Here is a 23,880-nt window from a genome sequence, read left to right on the forward strand (position 1 = left end):
AGCTGACAGCAGTGGCCCGCTGCCTCACTGCTGCTGTGTTCTCCTTCCTCACAGCACAGGAAGTCTCCTACCTGTACGTGAACACAGCCAACCTCCACTCCGGACCCAGCTTCGTGGAGTCTCTCTTTGAAGAATTTGGTGAGTGACTCTTTTAGATTTCCCAGCTGCTAAAACAAATATCGTACAGTGGGTTGCCTTGAACATCGGGAATGTATTGGCTCATGGTTTAGAGGCTAGGAGAGCCACCCTCTCCCTACCTCAGAAATGAATCAAATCTCCCCAACATTTGAGGGAAGGGAGGGATGAACGTGGAGGTCATGTAAGAGTGTTGTCTCAGCCACCCTCCCATCCTTGGAGCCCTGGGTTGAGCCACGCAGGGGCTCAGCAGAAAACAAGAGGTGTGATGGGCTAGCAGTGGTGGCCGGGGATGTGGGAGCAGGCATGCCAGGAGTGTGCAGTGTGTTTGCAGTGCTTGCCCTATCCTGAGAGAAGACAGGGATCCGACACAGGGAGAAAGCCGTGGAGCAGCGTGAGAGTTTTAGGGACTGACAGATTTAGGAATGACAGTGGACCTTTATAACATCACCCTTGAAAATTTGCAGAGCAACGTAACAAATATTAGTCCATTTGATCCTCTCAATTACCCTGGGAGATAGGCAAGGCAGGGATTGTTGCAGCCAGTTGACAGAGGGGGGAAGAGTCTTAGAGCAGTCATCAAGGAGGTGGGGGGTGGCCCGACCTCACAGGCAGGCCTTCAGACCCCAAATCCAGCCCCCTTCCTGCTCTGCCATGCTCCTACTCGACTTTCTCTGCCTAATTAATGGCCTGACCCTTTGTAGACTGTGACCTGAGTGACCTTCGAGACATGCCGGAGGACGATGGGGAGCCCAGCAAAGCAGCCAGCCCTGAGCCAGCCAAGAGCCCACCTCTGAGAAATGTGAGTCTTGGCCTGGGTTCCCACAACCTCGGGCTCTATCCCTGTGGAGAGGGGGAAAGAAGGTCTCCACTCTATCCTGGGAAACCCCTTTCCCTCTTCTGAATGGGGGTTCAGAAGCAGAAAGAGCACCATGTGAACATTTCAGTGGTCCAGGATGTGAACTTTGCCAGGGCTGAGCAGGGATAATGTGGTCAACTGACCTGTTTCCTCAGGCCCAAAGGACGTCAGCACCCCAGCCTCTGACTGCACTAGTACAGGTGGGGCAGTGGAAAGCTCTGCACCAGGAGTTAGGTGACCTCTGCTCTCCCCTTAACTCTGCTGTGTGTCCTTGGGCAAATGGCTTTGCCTCTCTGGGCCTGAGGTTTTCATCTATAAAATGAAGGAGTAACCCAGATCTAGATTTCCCAAACTTAGTGCCAGGCAATTAGGCCAAGGAGCCCATAATCCCAACAAGCACTGTCTGTAGCCTGAATAGTTCACTATCATCACCACCATCACCAAGGGTACCAATTACTTGGTGCTTTACATACTCACAGCAACTGAATGAAGTTTGCACTATTGTCCCCATTTTACACATAAGGAAACTGAGGCTCAGAGGGGAATTGACATGCCCAATGTCCCACAACTATTAAGTGACAGAACTTATCTGAAAAGCTTGGGTTGCCCTGGCTCCAAAGCCTAAGCTCTTCAGCCATTAGGCAATACTGCCATATGGCCTCACTAATCATATGTCCCACCTACTGTCCTACGGTTCCTCAAATGTATTTAGTTGTTGTGATTAATAGAAAGCACGTGTGCATAAAAGTTTTGCAGAATTCCTAGTAGCTTTTGACAGCTCTGCCTGTGCCCAATAAAAAGTATCACTACTGCTGTGTGGCAGTCCGCAAAACCAAAACCAAAAACTTTAGACATTACAGAGAAGCCCTGGTGCTTGAAAAAAATGGGGTAAGAAGTACAGGGCGAAGTAAACTCTCCAGTTTTCCCAGCTCTGCCATTCTGTGACGCCAGTAGAAGCTAGGGCTTCACTTTCAGACTGCGTTCTGCTTTTAGCAGCTGCTGCCTCCCCCCTCCCCTCTCGCCCTGCTTCCCTCGGCTCTGCTGGCTGCCTGGGTCTCACCCATCTCCCTGTTCCTCTTCAGGACGCTGACCTGCCTCCACCCCTCCCCAACAAACCTCCACCCGAGGACTACTATGAGGAGGCCCTGCCCCTGGGACCCGGCAAGTCCCCGGAGTACATCAGCTCCCACAGTGAGTTCTGGTCCCCTTGGGGGCTTGTGCGGAGGGGAAGGAGGCTCTTTTCCTGAAAAGCCCGTTATCAGCTCTCCTGGGTTCCCTGGGGCTAGAGCTCCCCGCTGGCACCTGCCCAGCCAGGCCACTGCAGCCCAAGGAGGAGCTGTCCTGAGCCCCTGGCCTCTGCAGTGGTGGCCTGGATGCGCTGGTGGGTGTGGCCCTGGGAGGTCCGTGGGACCTTGGACAACCCAATTCCTTCTCTGGGCCCCTATTCCCCCACCCTTAAAATACAAAAGAGGTGCCAGGATATAGGTACACAGACAACCCCTGCAACACTGTTCCTGAAACTCAAACTGTTACTGAGTGCCTAGTTAAAAAAGTGCCTGGTTAAATAATATATGGTTCAGCAGAATCACACTCACAGGTAGATTAAGTTATATAAAGTCAGTGTGTAAGATAAAAAGCACATGGTCTAAATCAGAGGTCTTCAGAATGCGGGCACACCAGACGTTTCATAAAATGATATAGGCATAAATATTAGAAGCCTTATTTATATTTAGCTTTAACACATCTTTTAGAAATTTTATGTTTATGAATATCTTACAATATTTATATTCTAATAGCATACTTGTAAATAATTTATTGATACAAATATAACTTATATATAAATATGTATATATTCTATGTCTGCATTTTTACTGATGGGTGAGCACAATAAATTAGTTTAGGGGGCACTGGTATAAATTACCTTTGAAAACCTCTTAAATCAGCCATGAAGTACAGTCCTTGATTTTGACTCATTTTCATCGGTTTCCTCCAGCATTGCACAGGTGGCTGCTCCTTTGAGCATCAGATGAAGTCTCTGGCTTGCAGTTAGGGACCTAACATTACAGACAAGAGATATTTTTGGGTGACCAAGCATATGTGTATAAGATAATGTCTGTGTGATGCTGTCATTCAGCAGCACAGTGGGATATTCCCCAACCACCAAAAAATAAATAAAATAGGTCTATCTATGCCAATCAGAATTTAATTCCAGTATACATTCATTGAAAAAAATATGCACAGAATAATGCATACAGCATGATTCCATAGGCTGTTGTTTTTTTAAAGTAGGGTATACTCAAACTCACACACATTCATTTTAACAATTTTTCTGGGATATACAAGAAATTATTAACAGGATTTTCCTGTGGGGAATGAATGTAAATCTGGGTGAAGGGGATGTATTTTCTCTTTCATATCCTTCTGTACTGCTTAAACTGTTTACCATGGGCATATATTCTGTTTATGATTAATAAACTAGTTAAAACAAAGTAAAATGATGGGGTTGGGCTAGGTGATCCGAGGCGCCCTTCAGCCTTGATAGTCGTGGATTCTGTGTGGTTGCATGCAGCTGTTTGGATGTGCAACAAGCATGTTCACTCTATTTTGTCCATTCGAGGACAGGAAAGGAAGGAGGGGATGAAGTGCTGCTGGGCCCCAAATCCTAGTGCAAGCCGCTCATTTGAATGAGGCTCCCCCACCTGCCACAGAGCCCCCCATTCCCCACCCCATCTCTCCAGATGGGGCAGGAGGGAAGGGAGGGCTTCAGGAAGGGCCCAGGACCTTTTCCAGGGAGAGCATCAGGCCTGACAGGGAGTGTCCAACCCTGCTGGGGGTGGGAGTGCTTTGCTCCTGGAGACCCCTCCCTTGTTCCCCGTTCCATCTCCTCCTCCCCTCCCCACACCTCTGGCCTCAACACCCACAGCCCACCTTGCAGGGAATGTCACCAGCATCTAAGGCCTCAGAGTGCTGCCGGGAAAGGCAGGCTCCGAGCCTCACTTGAGGGGTAAAACCGGGTGTCCCAGTGGCTAGGACTTTAAGTGCTGCCATCCTCAGGAAACAGATGGGCAGGAGGGGCCTGGAGCCCAGAGCAGCACTCGGAAGAACAGGGCGGAGGGAGAGTGTGCTAGTCGGGAGGAGGGAAGGCTTCCCGGAGGAGGGGATGTGCACCGTATTGGAAGCTGGCCACTCAGGTCTCATCTGGGCTGTGTCACTAGCAAACTCTGTGAGGCCTCAGTTTCCTCATCTAACAAAATGGGGCTGACACCTACCGCCCAGAATTGTCGGAACCTAAGGAGACAGTACTAATAACAATGGCTGCCATTTGTCAGGCACGTCTGTGTACCAAGCACTGTGCTGAGAGCTTATACATATCAGGTCACTTAATCCGAGGTGAAGAATCTGAAAAGCAGAAAAACTGAGGTCACTCAGTAAACGGTGGAGATGGGATTTGAACTCAAAGTGGGGTCCAGGGACCATCTGCACCAGAATAACCTTTTTTGTTGTTTTGTTTTGTTTAATTCCAATTCCTTGGAGTTCAATATATTTTCTATTTTTATGTATGTTTAGAAATTCCCTGTTAAATGGTTCAGTATTTTTTTTTTAATGCAGATTCCTCAGCCCAACCCATACCAGTGAATTAGGATCTCTGGGGATGCAGCCCAGAGCTCTGCATTCTTAATCGACCCCCAGGTGGTATCGAGGCACCATAAAGCTCAAGATGTCCCACCAATGCCTATCCTATACTACCTCCCAACCGGAAATGGGAATGTATTGTGAAAATTCATTGTAGCTAGAGGTCTGCATTCACTTTTATGTGCATTGTTTTATCTCCTTGAGACCAATTCTTCCTTTGTGAAAGTGAGCAGAAGGGCTGGGGTAGAAGATGAGACAAAGACAGAGCAGGTGGGAGGGAAGGAGGAGGGTCTGAGCCCAGGCAGCTGACACACCACTCTCCACAGCATAGGGATCAGAGCCATGACAAAGACCAACACCACTATCTCTAGGGTCACTGAGGAGGGGCTGACCACTCTCAGCCTGGGAAGGTCAGAAGGATGGGTCTTGAAGGATCTGGGTCTTGAAGGATGAGTAGGAGTTCTCTGGTAGCAGATAAGAGGGTACAGGTAATAGCATGAACACAGGCCTGGGGGTTTGACAGAGCCCAATAGGGCTATTCCTGGTGATAGGAGCACAGAGGGCATCTGTGGAGCTAGAGCAGATGAGTTGCAGAGAGAGGAGGCCCTCACCCTGAGCAGGGAGCCGCACTCTGTGCTCCCCCTCTCTCTTCCCTGAGGAGAAATGTGGTTCCAGGATCCTCCCAGCCCTGGTCCTGGGAGTCTGCTGCATTTCTCCCAAGTGTGGTCTCTTTCTACCAACCCACAGATGGCTGCAGCCTAGCCCCCTCGATTGTGGACGCCTACTACGAGGATGCAGACAGCAGCTACCCCGCGATGAAGATGAACGGGGAGCTGAAGAGCTCCTGTAAGTACCAAGCATTGGAACAGGTTCTGTCCTCACAAAGAGCAGGCCCCGACCCTTGGGATGCACGTGCCACCACCCCTTACCCAAGCCAGGGGCACCACAGAGGACCAAAAGCTCTTGCTCTGGATGATCCCAGCGTTCAGTGTAAAGAGCACTGGATTGAGAGCCAGAAGCCCCAGATCCAGCCCTTCCCTGTCCCTTAATAACTGATCTTAGGTGAGTCATTTATTCTCTTTGAGCCTTCTCATCTCCTTGAGTTTCCTCTTCTATGAAATGGATATTGGCCAGGTTGCTGTGAGACAATGGATGTGAAGATAATGGGTGATAATTGCAATGTCAATAGCAGATATTCCTTGAGCAGTTCTTGGGTGCCAGGCCCTGCTAAACACTCCACATGCAGTGATCCTCCCAGTAGCCTGATGATGTCAGCACAATAATTTCTTATGACTGTTTTACTGATGAGGAAACTGAAGCTCCGGGAGGTGAAGTCCCCACGATCACAGAGCAAGTGGTAAATCTGTAAAGCACAGCCAGGGTTTACACCTCCAACCCCTTCTTCCTGGCCCCAGAGCAGAGGTGCCTGCAGGTGGCTGGAAGGTGCTTCCCTGGGCTTGTTGCAAGCGGCCTGTTCTTTCCTGTGTCTCCTCCAGACAATGACTCTGATGCAATGAGCAGCTCCTACGAGTCCTACGATGAGGAGGAGGAGGAAGGGAAGGGGCAGCAGCCCACGCACCAGTGGCCCTCGGAGGAGGCCTCCATGCACCTGGTGAAAGACTGCAGGATATGTGCCTTCCTGCTGCGCAAAAAGCGCTTCGGGCAGTGGGCCAAGCAGCTGACCGTCATCAAAGAGGACCAGCTCCTGGTGAGTGGGGAGCGGATGTGGACCTGGCAGCTTCACGCGACTTGCACACGTGTGTGTCTGCTCACGGGCGTACACAGCTGCGTGGGTATATCTGCACCTGCTTTCTGCGCAGGGGCTCAAAGCTCACTGCCTCAGAGGCCTGGGCACGCTCACGTGAGCAAAATGTCAAAGCAGACTTGAAGACCTGATGGAGGCTTTACCAAGTTTTGGTTTGCCAAAGAAGTTTTTTTTTAATCATTTTAAAACAGTTTTTATTGTTTTTCATTAGGCAAGTAAATGTTTATTTATAAAACTAGGAGAAAACAAAATGAAAGATATTAAAAATCATGCTAGCCTCATAATAAGAATTGAGAAGTGAGAAATATTACTGATAACTTCCCAATCCATAACCCCACTGACCAAGAGATAACAACTGTTAAATTTTAATGTATGTATTTCAACTCTTATTTCCATGCATCTTTTATAAAAAAAAAAAAAAAAACTGAGCCTGTACAGCAATTGTTATTATATAACGTGCTTTTGTAAAGAAGTTTTTTGTTTAATCCACCTTCCCTTATCACAATCATTTCATAAAAGAAAATGCACCTTTAATTCTAAAACAGGAGGATGGATATAATTTCAGAAAAAAAAAATCCTTCCCCAAATAAACTGTTGACAAGCCTTGCTTTTTTCATATATGAAACATGACGTTTTCTCAACCTAGAGCAGTGAAAAAGCTCATCGCAGGCCAGTACCCAGTCCAAAGATGACAGTTCACTTCTTTCTACTTCTGGTGCCTTCCGTTTCTTGACTTGTTGCCATGGCTAGCCTCTCCAGCACGATGTAGAATACAAGTGGTGAGAGCAGGCATCCATGTCTCAGCCAGATTTCAGAGGGAAAGTTTCAGTAATTCCCCACTGAGGCTGATGTTTACTGTGGGCCGTTTGTAGAACCTTTATTATCACATTGAGAATGAAACCCTCTATTCAATTGGTGTTGAATTTTATACGATACTTTTTCTGCATCTGTTGAAATGACATGATTTTTCTCCTTTCTTCTGTTAATATGGTGAATTATGTGGTTGATTTTATAATGTTAAACCACCCTTGCATTCTTGGAATAACCCTACTTGGTCATGATGTGGTATGCTTTTATATGTCTGGGCTTTATTTGCTAACATGTTGGGTAGAAGTTTCTGCATCTATGTTATAAGACAGATTGGCCTATAATTTTCCTTTTTTGCAATGCCACTGTCAGGTTTTGGTGTCAAAATCATGCTGGCCTCATAGTAAGAATTGGGAAGTGAGAAATATTCCTAATAACTTCCCAAGCCTAATCTTCCATCTCTGCCAGAATTCTGTCTCCCACATTCCTGCCATGTAGTCCTTTAACCGCAGGGAGCTCACTTCCTCCCAAACCAGCTAGTTTCTTCTCTGGTTCTTGAGGCACGAATGGTCTTCTTAGTAGGTGCTAAAATCTGCCTCTTCCTGAATAGGTGGTTATGCCCTCTGGGGCCCTGAAGACCTAAAGATGGCCCAAAGATGCTCGCCTTCCAGGCTTCCCTTCTCTGGGGTTAGCAGCGCAGCCCTTCAGCTTTTCCTCACACAGTGCCTAGGGCTGGGCTGGCTGGAGTGGGCAGACTTCCCCACCAGCCTCTGAATGAGGGTGTCTCCCTCCTCCGCCTTCCCTGGCCGCCCCCCACGCAGGAGATCCTGACCCCTTCATTCTCTCCCGCCCAGTGTTACAAAAGCTCCAAGGACCGACAGCCGTATCTGAGGCTGGCCCTGGACGTCTGCACCGTCATCTATGTGCCCAAGGACAGCAGGCACAAGAGGCACGAGCTGCGCTTCTCCCAGGGAGGCGCCGAGGCCCTGGTGCTGGCGCTGCAGAGCCGGGAGCAGGCCGAGGAGTGGCTGAAGGTACGCCGCTGCTGCCCCCTCTTGCCCTCTCTCGCTTGCTCTCTTCCCCAGGCCCAGCCCTCAATGGGGCTGCCTCCTGTCCCCGGAAGGACCAGGTCTTGCTCAAAGGAGAGAGCTCCGTGCCTGAGCGCAAGTGCCCTGCACACGGGAAAGGACCTTGGGTATCTCCAAGAAGCAGACCTCATGCTGGACGTTTATGTTCCTTGTAGTGACCTGGATCCCCTAACATCCCTACTGTGGCCTGCCCAGCCAGCACTTGCACACCTTCTGGAATGGGGATCTTGCTATCAACTAAGGAAGCTGATTCTAATATGAGATAGGCTAATCTATTTTTTTTTTAGAGACCAAATTACCAACATTTATTGTTTGAATTAAGATGCTGATATTTACAAAACATCTGACACTCAAAACTAATCCTTTAAAAAAAAGAAAAAAAAGGAAAAATCCTCCTCTGCTGTAGGTAAAATGTTCATCCTTATAACTTGCACCTTAATTGTTCTTTGCAGCTACACAGAACAATTAAGAGTCCTTGGGTGTTGAGCACTGATTTTGTGCCATGCACTGTGCTAAGAGCTTTACACACATGACCTCATTTACTCTTTGCTATGGAACTATTTTTCCCATTTTACAGATGAGGAAACCAAGGCATAGGGAACTTACAAGACTTGCCCCATGTCATACAACAGAGCATTTGGAGTCAGGATTGGAAGCCAGCAAACAAGTCTACTCCAAAAGCCAGGGACTGTACTGCCAACCTGCTGCAGAACCCTGAAGGCCAGGTGGCGTAGTGATGACAAGGGAGTACTCTGGTGGCACACTCGGCTTCAAGTCCTAGGCCTAAGAGGTCTTACAGGCTGTGTTATCTTCTGCAAATGACGTAGCCTCTCTGTGCCTCATTTCCCTCATCTGCAAAATGGCTCTTGTAAGCAGGATAGGGAGAATGTCCCATGGTGCCTGACAGGCAGTAAGTGTTCAGTAATTGTCAGTGATGACTGTAATGACAGCGGGGACCCTCCCCCCAATCCCTTTCCTGTGATCTTCCTGCTGCAACAATGAAACCACACGCCTCCTTCCCTCCCCTTCCTCCCTTCCTTCCTGTGATAACCCGCTTTCCCATCGGAGTGTTTAGTGTTTCTCATTACTGCCTTTGTCTCAGGAGGGGAAGGAAGGGAGAGAACCTGCCTGCTGGGAGAGCCTCTGCCCTCAGAGGGGGCTGGGGTGGAGGCCTCCTCTCCCCGAGCCCTGTCCAGGGGTTAAGAGACCTGTCTTGACATTCCAATCCTGGGAGACGATTCGCTCAGAGGTTAAAAGTAGGCAACCACAGGGCCTGCATATGGTTGCTGGCTCTGCTACCACCCAGCAGGTGGCTTCACCCCTCTGAGCCTCACCATCCTTATCTGTAAATTGGGGGTGACAGCTTAACAAGGCTGCTGTGGGGACAATATGGGAGAATCCATTTAAAGCCAGCTAGTCGGTGAGTAGTAAATGGTAGCTGTTGTTATCTCATGATCTGGATGCTTATTGCTGGGTGAGTGATTTACTGCCTTTACGTCTCAGTTCGCACATCGCTGAGATGGAGGTAATGACCCTGGGCTGCCGTACTTGGTTCAAGTCCAACACGGTCACAGAAGTGAGACCCTCACCCTTGCACAGGGCTTTGTGGTTCACATCACCCTTCACACCCATGACCTCACTGGTCCTCAGACAATGCAAGGTGGGCAGCAGAGGACCAGTATCGTTCCCATGTTACAGATGTGGAAACCGAGGCCCAGAGCAGGGAAGTGGTTTTCCCCGAGTCCACACAACTAATCAGCAGAGGACCCAAGTCTAGAAACCAAACCCCTTGATTCCCAGGCCTGAGTCTTTTCAATCCAATGGACAGATACAGGAGAAAACCTTTTCAAAGCATGACCTGTCCTGCACATGTGGCAGGTGGCCGTGTCAACCCTTCTCTTCTCCCCAGTGACCTCGACCCCTCCTGCCGGGTGACCCTGACCACACGGACCCCGTTCTTCCTCCTTCCCTCCACAACATCGCTGCCCACCTGCTCACAGCTGCGTGTCCTCTCCACAGGTCATCCGAGAGGTGAGCAAGCCTGTTGGAGCAGCCGAGGGGGTGGAGGTCCCCAGATCCCCAGTCCTCCTGTGCAAGCTGGACCTGGATAAGGTACGTCTCTCTCCCTAGGTTTCCTCTGGGTCAGCCACTGGGAACTCGGCACAGGCTCTGTCCCTGAGGAACTTGCCGTCTGGTGGTGAAGTCAGACACCCACCGGTGACTGTCCTATAACCTGCAAGTAGAGTAGGCACTCTACAAAATCAATGAATGCATGAATGAGTGAATGCCCAAGTCCAAGATGCAGCAGAAGCCAGAGGAGGGAGTGACTTACCTTACCAGGCCAGGAGGAGGTCATGTTTGAACTGAGCCATGAAAAATAAATTGAACTCTGTCCATCAGAAAAAAAGCAAGCTTGCTGGGAACATGAAGTGTAATCATTTAGTCAGATATGTACTAGTGCCTACACTATCAGGTGCTGTGGGTAATAAAGGACATTACAGACTCAGGGGAAGCTAAAGACCCACATAGGTGAGTCCTTCATAATACAATAAAGACGTGCACTTACAGAAGCTGAGGCACAGAGAGGTTAGGGGATTTACCCAAAGGCATGTAACTAGTAATAGACAGAGCCAGGATGCGACCATCTGGCTCCTCATCACTTTGCCATCCCACCCCTCAAGTGAACATCCTGAGCCCCGGACACAAAAAGAATTTAGTGCACCCCAGGCACTATGCCGGACACTGGGAGGCAATTCCAAGCAGAAGCAGACAGTCCCTGCCCTCACGGCATGTACACTCATGGGGACCCGAGTTTGCATTAAATGATCACACAGATATACAAATGCCGAGCTGGGTAGGTACTGGGAGGGAACACTCATGTCTCATGGGTCAGGAAAGGCTCTCCCGGGGGAGTGGCATTTCAGATGAGCTAGCAAGATAGAGGAAGGAAAAGGCATTCCAAGCACAGGGAAAAGCAGGAGGAAGTACAGAATTGAAGGAGTCCAGGGTGGCTCGGTGCAGAGAGAAGGGGGAACTTGTCAGTTCTGTGGGAGGGGTGCTAGATGGCATTAGCAAGTGGACAGGCGCTCCCACTGGCTGGAGGGCTGGGGGTGAGGGATGGGTGAGGAAGATGGGCACCAGTGCTGAACCTTAAAAAATGGACAGGATTTCCCTGGGGCAGAGGTAGGCCATGGGAAAGAAAGAGCAGAAGCAAATTGGGGGTAAACTGAGCTTATGAAGGGGTACTTCTGAGCATGCCCTCATATGCAGGGTTGTCTGTGTGTCCCTCTCCAGAGGCTGTCCCAAGAGAAGCAGACCTCAGACTCCGACAGCCCAGGCATGGGTGACAGCTGTTCCACCCTTGGCCGCCGGGAGGCCTGTGAACATGGTAGGAACCTCTAGGGGCTCAGGCCAGACAGGGCTGGAGCTGGGAGGGACCTTGCCCATGGGCACACAGAGCAGGTCCTGACCCCTCTGGACACGGGTAAGGTGACCTGGCCTGTCCATACCTGGAGCTGCAGGCCAGGCCCCATGTGGGGAGGCCCAGGTGGGTGGGAGGGTGCTTGGGGCTCCCTCCCCACTCCTGACCCATCTCCATGGCAACAGGTAAAGGAAAGAAGAGCAGCCTGGCAGAGCTGAAGGGCTCGGTGAGCAAGGCTGCTGGCCGCAAGATCACTCGCATCATCGGTTTCTCCAAGAAGAAGCCACTGGCCAATGACCTGCAGACACCCTCCGCCGAGGAGGAGGTTCCCTGCTGCGGTGGGTACAGGGCACGGGGAGGAGGGGAATTCCAGGAGACCTCCAGGCCTCATCTTCCTCACTCCCAAGGCCACTGGAGAGAATCCCAGCCTACCCAGTAGCTAAACCCACTCCATCAGCTGTCCATGCGCCCTGATGCTTCTCTTCCATGAGCCCTGACATTCAGCAGAAAGAAAAGCCAGCTGTCCCCATATTTCTCTGCCCCCTGTGAACCTAAGTTCAAATCACCACCCATCTCTGGGCCTTAGTTTCCTCCACTCTAACAAGAGGAGAGTGTCCTGTTTCCCAGCATCTAACCTGCCAGCTGTGTGTCAAGTTACAACCTAGTCTTGTAAGGAAATTTCTTGGACCAAAAATTTAAGTACTTTTCCATTATAAATGTATTTCACGTGAGTTAAAAGTGATTTAGAAAGGTAAACATCTTTGTTTTTGTAAATACAGTGATCCATATACTGGAATCCACTAGAAAATCATGTATTTTAGATGTGCAGTGATAGTCTGCCAACCCCAAAAAAATATTATAAAAGCACATGGCCAAAAAGAAATACTTTGTAAGTAGTGAATATTGCTTCAGAGCATGGTATGGAAAAAAATTAATATCGATCTAAAATATTAAGAGAGAATCTAAACCCTCCAGTCATCAGCTATGTAGCCTGGGCCTTGGCTCTTATAATTCTTTAACTTTGTGGGATGTTTTTCCTCCCACATGCCGCCACTAGGTGTCAGCGTCATCCATTATCTTCCACCTTTCAGTAATTTTGCTGGAGGCTGGGGGAGGAAAGGAGAACTGCGCCTTTCATACAGCAAATATAATAATGCCTGCCCTTTCCATCAAACTTGCTAAGGCCCAAAGGCTATGCAGCAATGGACAAAGGCGATTATCAGTCCCAGTTCACAGACAGGAAACTGAATGTGGAGAGAGAAGAGGATGCCTGGGGTCACATGGCGGACAAGAGTGATAAGGGACCCAGAAAGTTCTCTTTCCAGCTGGAGCACGAGGGTTATCCTAGGCGCCTTGTCCCCAGAGCATAGACCCATGCACCCCGACTTGCATCCCCCCACCTTAGGTTTCCCCAGGGCCGGGACATCGGGGTCACCCCGCTGGTCTCCCCTCCCAGGCTATCTGAACGTGCTGGTGAACCAGGGCTGGAAGGAACGCTGGTGCCGCCTGAAGTGCAACACTCTGTATTTCCACAAGGACCGCACGGACCTGCGGACCCACGTCAATGCCATTGCCCTCCACGGGTGTGAGGTGGCCCCGGGCTTTGGGCCCAGACACCCATTTGCCTTCAGGATCCTGCGCAACCGGCAGGAGGTCGCCATCTTGGAGGTGAGAGTTGAGACTCCAGGTGGAACCTGATGGCAGGAAGCAAAGAGGGGCTCCGACCGTGGTGTGTGTGTGTGTGTGTGTGTGTGTGTGTGTGTGTGTGTGTGTGTTTTGGGGTGGAGGTGAGGGGTTGTCTTGCTTGTGACACTACGTGGACTGAGGAGGAAAGCAAGCAAGCTCAACAGTTGTCACATGACACAATAGGTTTGCCGGATAAAACAGAGCCCAGTTAAATTTGAATTTCAGACAATGAAAAAAATTTTAATAGATGTATATCTGATGCAATATTTGGGATATAAGTATACTAAAAATTATTCATTGTTTATCTGAAATTCAGATTTAACAGAACATTCTGTATTTTTATTTGCTAAATCTGGCCACCCTAGACCCAAGGTTTGTTCACTCTATCTCACCTTAGACTCTCCAATCTGAAAGGGATCTAGTCTAATCTAATCCCCTATCTGATTCTGGAATCCCCTCTAAAACTTCCCAGCATTGGTCATCCACCTCAGATTAACCTCTGCCTTTCAAGGGAGACTGCCCACCCCATCGCGCAACTCAAATTTTTAGAGAAATTTCCCCCATATTGATTTGAAATCTTTAAGCTCCATCAAGGCAGTAACATGCCTGTTTCTGCACACTATTGTTTTTCTAAAACCCAGCATGGTGTCTGGCATATACTCAGTGCTCAATAAATATTTGTTCAACAAACAGCCGAAAGAAAATGTGATTTCCTTTTCATTCATTCATTCATTCATTGTCATTCCTACCCATTGGCACTAACTCTCCTTTCTGAGGTCGTACAGAATACACTGACTCTCTCTTCTACATGTCAATCCATCAGCTATTTGGAATTTAGAATGTTAACACTGGAGAAAACTTAAATAACCACCCCCTCGTATTACAGATAAGGAGACTGAGGCCAGGAGTAGTACAAAGAGCTTTGTCCAAATCTCACAGAGAGTCGGTGGCAGCCCTGAAACAAAACCCAGGCCTCTTGGTCTTGATCTCTTTGCCCAATACCCACTACTTCCTTCAGTTTTTCAATTCCAAGAAATATTGCCTCTGTTACTCACTTAAATTTTTAGTAGTTTGAGGTGGGTCTCTTATTTTCCTTAACTTTGCTAGCTTTCTAGCAAAAAGTGTGCTTCCTTTATTCAAGTTCAGCCTTTGTGTGCTAAGTTGATTTTATAATAATGCTCTTTAAATGAGATTTAACATTAGTATGTGTTTAGCTGAACAACTTTTTGGATATTGCCCTATACAAGCACTATAAATATTTGGTAATTATAAAACAATAAAAAAAAATAGGTATTGAATTAATAAGAGAAATAAGGTGAATTTTTTAAAAATTCAAGGAACCCAAATGTTGTTTTCACATCTAAATGGTTGGGGAGTCTCTGAGGGTGGAGAGTGAGGGCATGTGTCTTAGAGAGGTGGTCAGGGAGGGCCTCTCTGAGGAGGTGTCATTGAGCAGAGACCTGAAGAGAATGGCGGAGGGAGCCACATCCATTCCTGGATGCACATTCTAGTCTTATTTCTCCGTGTTCTCATCCTATTCCTCTTTGATCCCTAGGTATTGGGTACATCGTAGGTACATAAGAGTATTTGTGGTTTGGGCTGAAGTGAGCAGGTAACCAGAGGCCCTGTCAGTGCTGAAGTGACTCCCCTTGTGCCTCCTCTCCCAGGCAAGCTGCTCAGAGGACATGGGCCGCTGGCTGGGACTGCTGCTGGTGGAGATGGGCTCCAGAGTCACCCCTGAGGCCCTGCACTATGACTACGTGGATGTGGAGACCTTAACCAGCATCGTCAGTGCTGGCCGCAACTCCTTCCTGTAAGAGTCTACACCCCGCAGGACCTCTACCTGAGGTCTGAGTCCAGCCTTGGGCACTGGCAGGAAGGAGGGGAGTTGCTGAAGAAGACTCTGCTTCCTTGGGAAGCCAGAATGTATCTTCCTCTTCCAGCAAGGAGGAGTGAGCCAGGTAGAGGAGGTAGAGCATTGTGGATGGAATGAGCAAGAGTGGAGAGTAGTGGCCTTGCCTCTGCCCTTGAGGCACAGGTACCCCAAGTTCTCACACCCTTGAGCATCTGGGCAGGCATGTGGTTGGTACATGGAGTCCAGCATTAGAAGAGCTGGATCCGAATCCCAGCTTTAACGCTACCAGCTGTGGCAGCTTGGGCTGGTTGCTTGCCATCTTGGATCCTCTGTTTTCTTACAGAATGGTGGTGATGAGTTATCTGCCTCCCAGGTGGTTGTGAGAACCATTTGAGTCCCTGCCTCTAAGGCCCTTCACATAGTACATGGCACAGGTCTGCTGGCCACGGTTGCTACTACTAATATTCCTACCTCCATTACGAGTTTCTGCCAAAATCAAATGAAGGAGTGGACAGGAAGACACTCTAAGCTGCGAGGTGTCATCATCATCAACATCATTGTACCTTTTATTTTCTAGATATGCACGTTCCTGCCAGAATCAGTGGCCTGAGCCCCGGGTCTATGATGATGTTCCTTATGAAAAGATGCAGGTACAGTCCCTTGGAGCTGCCCAGGAATGTGGCAAAGGGCATTTGTTCCGGTTTGCTAATGCTGTCATTATGCAAAATACCAGAAATGGACTGGCTTTTATAAAGGGGGTTTATTTGGTTGCAAATTTACTGTCCAAAGGCCATGAAAATGTCCAAATTAAGGCATCAACACGAGTGTTCCTTCACTGAAGAAGGGCCGTTGGTGTCGGGAAAACCTGGCTGGCATCTGCTGATCCTGAGTTGTGTTCCAGCTCCTCTCTCAGCTCCTGTGCTGTCTTGGTTCTTTCTCCCAAGACTTTTCTCTCTAAGCACCTGGGGGTCCTGTCTTAGCATATCCCGGGGCAAACTCTGGGCTTCATCTCTCAGCTAAACATCCTTCTGTCTGCATCTCCAAGCATGTCTAAGCATCAGCAAGCGTCTGGGCCTGTGTGGCTCTTTTTAAAGGACTCCAGTAAACTAATCAAGACCCACGCTGAATAGGTGGGGCCAAACCTCCTTGGAAATAATCTAATCAAAATTATCACCTACACTATCTCCATGGAAACAACCTAATCCAAACATCCCACAAGATTGGATTAAATATCCTGGTTTTTCTTGGGAGACATAATATATCCAAACCAGCGCAGCACTTATTAGCTCTCCCTTCTCCTCTCCCTCTCTGCTCCTTTTTTCCGTTGCCTCAGAGAGATTACTTTCATTTAACCAGCAAGTAGAAGGGGCAGGGGGGGGAGCTTCTTATCACAGATCATGGCTCAGGATCCAGGAATCCCTGGCACAGGAGGAAGGAGCCCCAGATTAGGAGGAAGAAAGGGCTCTGTAAGTTGCAAAGCATTACAGAAATGTGAGGCCTCAACCCCAGTTTGATCAAGGTGCTTGGGCCCTCCATTTCCATTTACTGCTCTGTGAACTGAGGCTGCTGTTTCAGTGATGGCTTGGGGCATGCCACTGGGTGACCACCCTTCACCTGGTGACATCCACAGTCTGAGCTTCAGCTCCCAGGATAGAGTCTCTGTCTTACTCACTAAACCAAGGAGATGGCGGCTTGTTGATTTACAGTGAGGCCTCTGTGGTCATTACACAGCATGGAATACTCCTGGCAGCACGCCCTGCGCCTTCTACCCCTGTCACAATTGGAGAAGTCACATTCTGATCAGACACTGATGGGTGGTGGGTCAGGCCTCAGAACCAGGGGAGGGAATCAAGCTGCCAGGGAAACCCGATGTGTCTGTGGGCTGGGACTCAGGCGCTAGACAGTTCTGGAGAACACTCAGCTCTCACATCTAGGGCTCAGCTTTTCTAGACACTTCTTGGCCATCTTTCTTCTGTTTACATGATCTTTCTTCAGACTCAGATAAACCAATGGATGCAGTTTAAGATTTTTCTTAGTTGCAGAATTTAGTAGCAAAACAGCTTAGTGCTTAGGGACATGGACTTGGGAGTCAAATCCAGGGCTGCATCTGAGTTACCTTGGGCTTCAGCTCTCTGGACCTCACTTCCTGACTGCAAATGTACATGAAAAAAAAACTCTTACAGGACTTCTGCAGAACTAAAGGAAATGCCTTATGTAAAGAACTTAGCACAGTGAGTGGCACATTGGAAGTTCTCACAAAGAGGAGTAAATAGTTGTTATCAATATCATTGTTATATTACATTATTATATTCCATGGTTTCCTAAGCTTTGACTGGAATTTGAGCATTCTTAATACCCTTGATATGCCAATATCTACTAAGTTACATCACTTCTACCAGTGGGTAATCTCAACCATAACTTTTTTTATTTTTTAAAGGGAAAACACTATATTAGTAATTCAGAAAATTTTAAGGGTATTTCCAAATAAAGCAAGGACAGTAAACCTATGATAAACCAAGTATGGGCATTCAGTTTTGAGACTTCCTGATTTTCTTTTCGGCAGGTGCTCCAGTTTAGGGTTGCCTTCTGCTGCCCCCACAGGAAGGTGTGAACATCAAATGACATATTGCTAGTGAAAGTGGTTTATAAACTGTTGAGAGCCCAGGTTTAAAGATATGAGGCCAAGATCTCACAGGCTCTGTAGCACTCATCTACCCAGCAAGAAGCATTACACATCCTCTGCACTGATGAGTCTGAGGCTCCCTGTACTTAACCTTCTTTCTCCATCTCCTGCCCCAGGATGGGGAGCCCGAGCATCCCCCAGGGGCCCAGGTGAAGCGCCACGCCTCCTCCTGCAGTGAGATGTCCCACCGAGTGGACCCGCAGGTCAAAGTCAAGCGCCATGCCTCCAGTGAGTTCTGTGTGGGTCTTCTCTGCTGTGAGGGAGGAAGGGGAGAAAACATCAATAGCAAGGGTCTAAAAGCTAGATTCCTCCAGGGGTCAGGCAGATCAATACCTGAGTGAAGTGAGGTGTAGGAAAATACCCTCCCACAAGAAAAATAACAGCACAAGTGCAGTGATAAAGGGCAGCTAGCATGTGGCCTCAGAGGCAAAATGATAGGGAGTAGGGAGAACAAGGGAGGCTGGAATGCTCAGGCCCCAGTTCGAGGGTTGGCCGCCACTCAGCTATAGCCGATGGTGGCCAGCCAGCAGAGAAAGCCCACTGGTGCAGATTTGCCAATTATTCAAAAGAGGACAGAAATCTAGATTTCATGTGAAATCTACTTATTTTTTAACATTAGCAAGTAGTTAAAAAATTTTTTAACACCAGGTAAGGCCAAAAATATATGCAATCTCTTTTTTTCACAAATTTCTGTATCTGTGAATTTTCCCACTCGCTAAAATTTATTTGTAACCTCTAAATGAATCCTCACAGTGCTTTCACAGTCATTTGCGGCATGCACAAAGCAGTGAAAAATTTGAATCACCCAGCACACACAACTGAGGTCAAACAGAACAACGCTCTGCGTTCTTGTTTCAGCTCTCACACTGTAAACTAGTATCCTTTTGGCAGGATACTTAGCGCTGTGTTTTCCACATTTTTGTGCTTTTTGTTGGTGATTTTGCTGTTTAAAATGGCCCCCAAGTGTAGTGCTGAAGTGCTGTCTAGTGTTCCTAAGAAAAGAAAACTGTCATGTGCCTGAGGGAGAAAATACATGTGTTAGATAAGCCTCATTCAGGCATGATTTGTAGTGCTATAGGCTGTGAGTTCCATGTTAAGGAATCAACAATAGATACATTAAATAAGGTGGCTTTAAACAAAAGAACACATAAAACGAACTTATGTGTTGATTGCTTAATGAAAATTTTGTGACCAGAGGTTGCAGGAACCCAACCCTGTACTTCCCTAGGAGCAGGGGTTCAGTATTCACTAATTCAGTGTTCCTGGTGACTTTATACTACATAACTACTGTGGATAATGAAAATTTACTGTACTTAAAGTTTATCTACAAGCTGTATCCGTTTCAAAGGCTAAGAGTCTATGGTTACTGGTTGAGAGTAATAAGAAGAGAACTGAACCCCTCCAAATGTCTCCAAGGCAGTGGCCATGACAGGCATGGCTCCCTTCTGTGTCCCAGCCCTGGCTTTGCCTGGCATCACATGGGTGCAGGTGAATTTCCTGATTGCCACACTGCACAATGATGACTTAAGTGTGCCAGTAAGCCTGTCCAGAAACTCTATTGTAAGTTTTTCTGATTTACAACACAAATCTCTGCTCCTGTGTGATTTATCTTTATAAGCAAGCCAGCTTCCAGGAGGACAGCATGCTCCAAAAGTCTTTCCTACATTACTTCACATTTCTTCTGCCTGTACCTGAACAAAGTCAACTTCTTGTCTTAATTTTGTGAAGATTTATTTTCGAAAATACTTTTCTATCTTATAGCTCCATTTCAGAAGTACAGATAATCTATTCTGGGAGTCAGAAGACCTGATTTCCATTCTTTACTTGATCACTAACTTACTGTGTAACTTTGTAAAAGTCCCTTCACCTCTCTGGATCTAAGTTTCTCCTTTGAACAATTAGAGGCTTGTTGTTTAACATTCCTCACCCCCTATTCGCATATGCACTGGAAATATAGGACCTTTTGGAATGGCCATTTTAAAATGATATAAGCATGTAAGATTACCAAAATCACACACACACACAAAAAGACAACCATAAACGTACACTCTCTTCAAAACAAACTAGGGAAACCCAGTTTATAAACGAGATAAAAGTGGAACTGCTCTGGCTAGAGTGGGGAGACCCACTTGGTTCCCCCTTCCTCCATACTGCGGGCTCCTTGAAGGGCAGTTGAAAACCACAGTGTGGAACTATTGATCTAGTCCAACAATGTTGTTTTTCAGATGAAGAAACTAAAGGACATCAAAGTCCATAATCACTGTATTAGTTATCTATTGATACATAGCAAATTACTGCAGAATTTAACAGCTCATAACAATAAGCATTTATGATGTCACACAGTTTCTGTAGGTCAGGAATCCAGGAGTGGCTTAGTTAGACACTTCTGACTCAGACTCTCTTGAGGTGTTGCAGTCAAGATGTCAGCCAGTGCCACTGTCATCTGAAAGCCTGATGGGCTGGAGGCTCCACTTCCAAGGCAGCCTACTCACTTCCTGCCAAATATGTGCTGGTTATTGGAAGGATGCCTCAGTTCCTTGCCATGTGGACCCCTCCATGAGGCTGTCTGTCCTTCTTGGCATGACAGCTGGCTTTCCCCAGAGTGAGAGATCCAAGAGGGTGCATCAAGACAGAAACTGCAGTGTCTTGTGGAAGTCACGCTCTTGTCATTTCTGCAATATCCTAGTGGTTATCAGGTTATCCCTATTTAGTGTGGGAGCAGACTACAAAAGGGCATGAATACCAGGAAGCAAGAATCATGAAGACCGAGGGGATTGCTGGGAGGAATGGTGGTGTGAGGAGCTTCGTGGACTTACTCTCCAATGAAACAACCAGAACTTGTAGAAATTATTGAAACAAATAATCATTTGAAATCTCTGGAAATTGTTCTAAAGGTGTATAGCAAATAAAGAAACATTTATTCTAGGAAACTTACTAAATCTCATAATAGCAAGAGTCTGGCATTTGAGCCATGACTGCTCCCTCCCTCCACCCCTCCCCCCAGCTCAGTGTGACAGATTCTCCACTCCAGGCAAGTGTGGCCAAGAAGACAGGGCTCCCTTTCTCCCCAGCTCCAGACAAGGACTGTGGTCTTCCCCTGGGAGAAGCAGGCTGCCAGCATTTTTCATCAAACCCAGCTCCATGTTGCAGAAGCTAAATTCCCAGTGAGTGGGGCCCAGAGGATAGGAACTCCCTTCCTCAACCCAGATCCAACCTGTAGGGCAGAGGCTTCCCCCACAAGTGTGGCAGGCCAAGAATACTTGGGCCCCAATCACTCATAGGGCAAAGGTTCTATGCTGGGAAAGGTAAGCCAAGAAGTCCAGAAGTTACTGCCCCCAACCAGCACTCTGCTCATAAAATGGAGATGTCACTCCATTAGAATCAGGTCACTGTTCCTGTCCGCAGATGCAGAAAAGTGGCTCAGAGATTTTGCTCACAGGGGAGGCAAGCTACAAGAACAGAGAAATACAGAGCTTTCCCCAAAGGAACTGGCCCCAGTTGGAATAGAGTGTGAGGAAGTTCAAGCCAAACAGTGCTCTCAAAAACAATGAAGATTTAGTGGTAAACAAGTAAGAGGAGGCTGATAGCTCCATGAGAAACCTTAGGCCAGCTACTTTATCAGAGAGAATCAGGGAAAGAGACAGCTCGGAAGAGCCATCCTGGGATTAGAAGAAACCTCAAGGAGAAGCCTCGAAAACTAACCTGAAAAAGGACAGAATTTAATTGGATGAGAATGTGGAGCAATTTATACCCAGGGCATTATTGAAAACAACAGAACCATCAGCCAACAATTATTAGAGCCTCATAGCCAGGTGTGATACCAACAGAGGCAGATAACTTAACAGAGAAAACAGGGAGAGAATCAAAGTTAACACTGGAAAAAAAAAATCATCATCTCAGGGTAACCGTGCACATATGGCCAAGGCTGCAATCTCTGAAGAGGAACTTCAGGAGCTTCACACTGTGGGGAAATAGATTTCACTAAAATAATCCATACAGGTCACTAAACAAACAAATGAGCATGTAGCAACCCCAGGGGAGGACCACTATCCAGAGATGCTTTAATATATTATCTAAAAGGTCCAGTTTTCCACAACAAAAAATTATTAGACATGCAAAGAAACAGGAAAAATGTGACCCGTACAGAAGAAAAAGAGCAGGCAGCAGAAACTACAAACTGCCTGTAAGAAGGCCCATATGTGGAATTTAACAAAGACTTCAAAGCAGCCACTATAAATATATTCAAAAGGAAACCATATTTAAAGATACAGAGAACAGTAAGATGAAAATGTCTCATCAATGGAGAATGTCAATATATAGACAGAAATTATTTCTTTTAAAAGAACCAAATGGAAATCATGGAGTAAAGTACAGTAACTGAAATTAAAAATTCACTGAAGGGGCTGAACAGTAAATTTGAACTGGCAGAAGAAAGAATCAGTGAACTCGAAGATTGATCAATAGAGTTATGCAATCCAAAGAACAGGGAAAAAAAGAATTTTTAAAAAATGAACTTTAGAGAAACGTGGGACAGCATTAAGCTCACTAACATATATGTAATGGCAGTAATGGAAAGAGAAGTGAGAGAGAAAGAAGCAGAACAAGTATTCAAAGAAATAATGCCTGAAAACTTTCCCAAATGTTATTGAATAGCATTAATCTACATATCTAAGAAGCTCAATGAACTCCAAGGGGGATAAACAGAAAGAGATCCACAAACACATCTGTGAAGCCAAAGACAAAGAGAAAATCTTGAAAGCAGCCAGGGAAAAATGACTCATCACTTATAAGGAAACCCTGGTAAGATTAATGGCTGACTTCTCATTAGAAACAGTGGAGACCAGAAGGCAGTGGAATAACATATTCAGAACACCGATAACCTGAAAAAACTGTCAACCAAGACAGCAAATGACCCCAAATCCACATGAAAAAATAAAGAGCACTAGTAAAGGCAATTATGTAATTATAAAACACAGTATAAAAAAAGTATTTTTCTTCTTCTCTTACTGATTTTAAAAAGCAGTTGTATAAAACTATATATGTATATTTGTATTTTGTTGGGCATATAATGTATAGAATTAGCTATGGCCGATTCTTGTTATTCATGGTAGTTCTCGTCTATAAAGTCGCCATTTTCAGTGAATACTGAACTGCTCCTAGGGGAAGTACAGGGTGTTGGGTTCCTGTGAGCCTCAGATCACAACATTTTCATCAGCCAATCAATACATAACTTTGTTTAATGTGTGTTTCTGTTTAAACCCACCTTATTCAATATATATTGTTGATTCATTAACATTGGACTCACAACAGAACTACAGCCCATGCGTGAATGAAACTTATCTAATACATGTATTTTCTCCATAAGGCACATCATAGCCTTCTTTTGCTTAGAAGCAGACAATACTTCAGCACTTTGCTTAGGGACCATTTTAAACATCGAAGTCACCAACTAAAAGCACAAAAACGAGAAAAATGTGGCACTAAATATAGTGGGAAAAGGACACTTGTTTACAGTGTGTGAGCCGAAACAAGAAGGCAGAGTGTCACCTTGTTTGAACCTCAGCTGGGAATATGCACGTTGGGTGACTCAGTTGTTTTGCAGCTCTGCACATGTCTGCAAATAACCACAAAAGCACTACAAGTATTGATTTCGAGGTTTCAAATACATTTTAGCAAGTAGGCCAAATTTGCAAATATGGAAACTGAATAATTAGGATTGACTGTATATTTGACAATAATAGCACAAAGGTTATGTGGATAAGGAAATGACACCAGATGATAACTTGAATCCAAAAGAATAAAAGGAGAGAACCAGAAATGGCAAATAAGTAGGTTAAATAACAAATGCATACTTACAGTTTATTTATATATATTTATAAATATTATATATTTATATATACTTGTTCTTTCTTATCTCAGCCTCTTTAATAGACATGAAATTATATAAA

General features: G+C 46.6%; 1 protein-coding gene across 1 annotated transcript in view; it reads left to right on the top strand.

Annotated features, from left to right (window-relative positions):
* Nucleotides 1–23,880, top strand: part of AFAP1L1 (actin filament associated protein 1 like 1) — a 72,973-nt gene that overhangs the window by 26,911 nt on the left and 22,182 nt on the right. Inside the window, exons 3-15 of the mRNA XM_037801531.1 lie at nucleotides 55–138; nucleotides 840–937; nucleotides 2,077–2,185; nucleotides 5,375–5,473; nucleotides 6,124–6,335; nucleotides 8,054–8,233; nucleotides 10,307–10,399; nucleotides 11,582–11,675; nucleotides 11,894–12,046; nucleotides 13,165–13,376; nucleotides 15,062–15,207; nucleotides 15,827–15,899; nucleotides 18,049–18,160. Of these exons, the coding sequence (XP_037657459.1) occupies nucleotides 55–138; nucleotides 840–937; nucleotides 2,077–2,185; nucleotides 5,375–5,473; nucleotides 6,124–6,335; nucleotides 8,054–8,233; nucleotides 10,307–10,399; nucleotides 11,582–11,675; nucleotides 11,894–12,046; nucleotides 13,165–13,376; nucleotides 15,062–15,207; nucleotides 15,827–15,899; nucleotides 18,049–18,160 (1,665 nt within the window). The remainder of the gene's footprint in view (nucleotides 1–54; nucleotides 139–839; nucleotides 938–2,076; nucleotides 2,186–5,374; nucleotides 5,474–6,123; nucleotides 6,336–8,053; nucleotides 8,234–10,306; nucleotides 10,400–11,581; nucleotides 11,676–11,893; nucleotides 12,047–13,164; nucleotides 13,377–15,061; nucleotides 15,208–15,826; nucleotides 15,900–18,048; nucleotides 18,161–23,880) is intronic.

This window comes from Choloepus didactylus, chromosome 13, assembly GCF_015220235.1.
Source record: "Choloepus didactylus isolate mChoDid1 chromosome 13, mChoDid1.pri, whole genome shotgun sequence".
NCBI classification, from domain to species: Eukaryota; Metazoa; Chordata; class Mammalia; order Pilosa; family Megalonychidae; genus Choloepus; species Choloepus didactylus.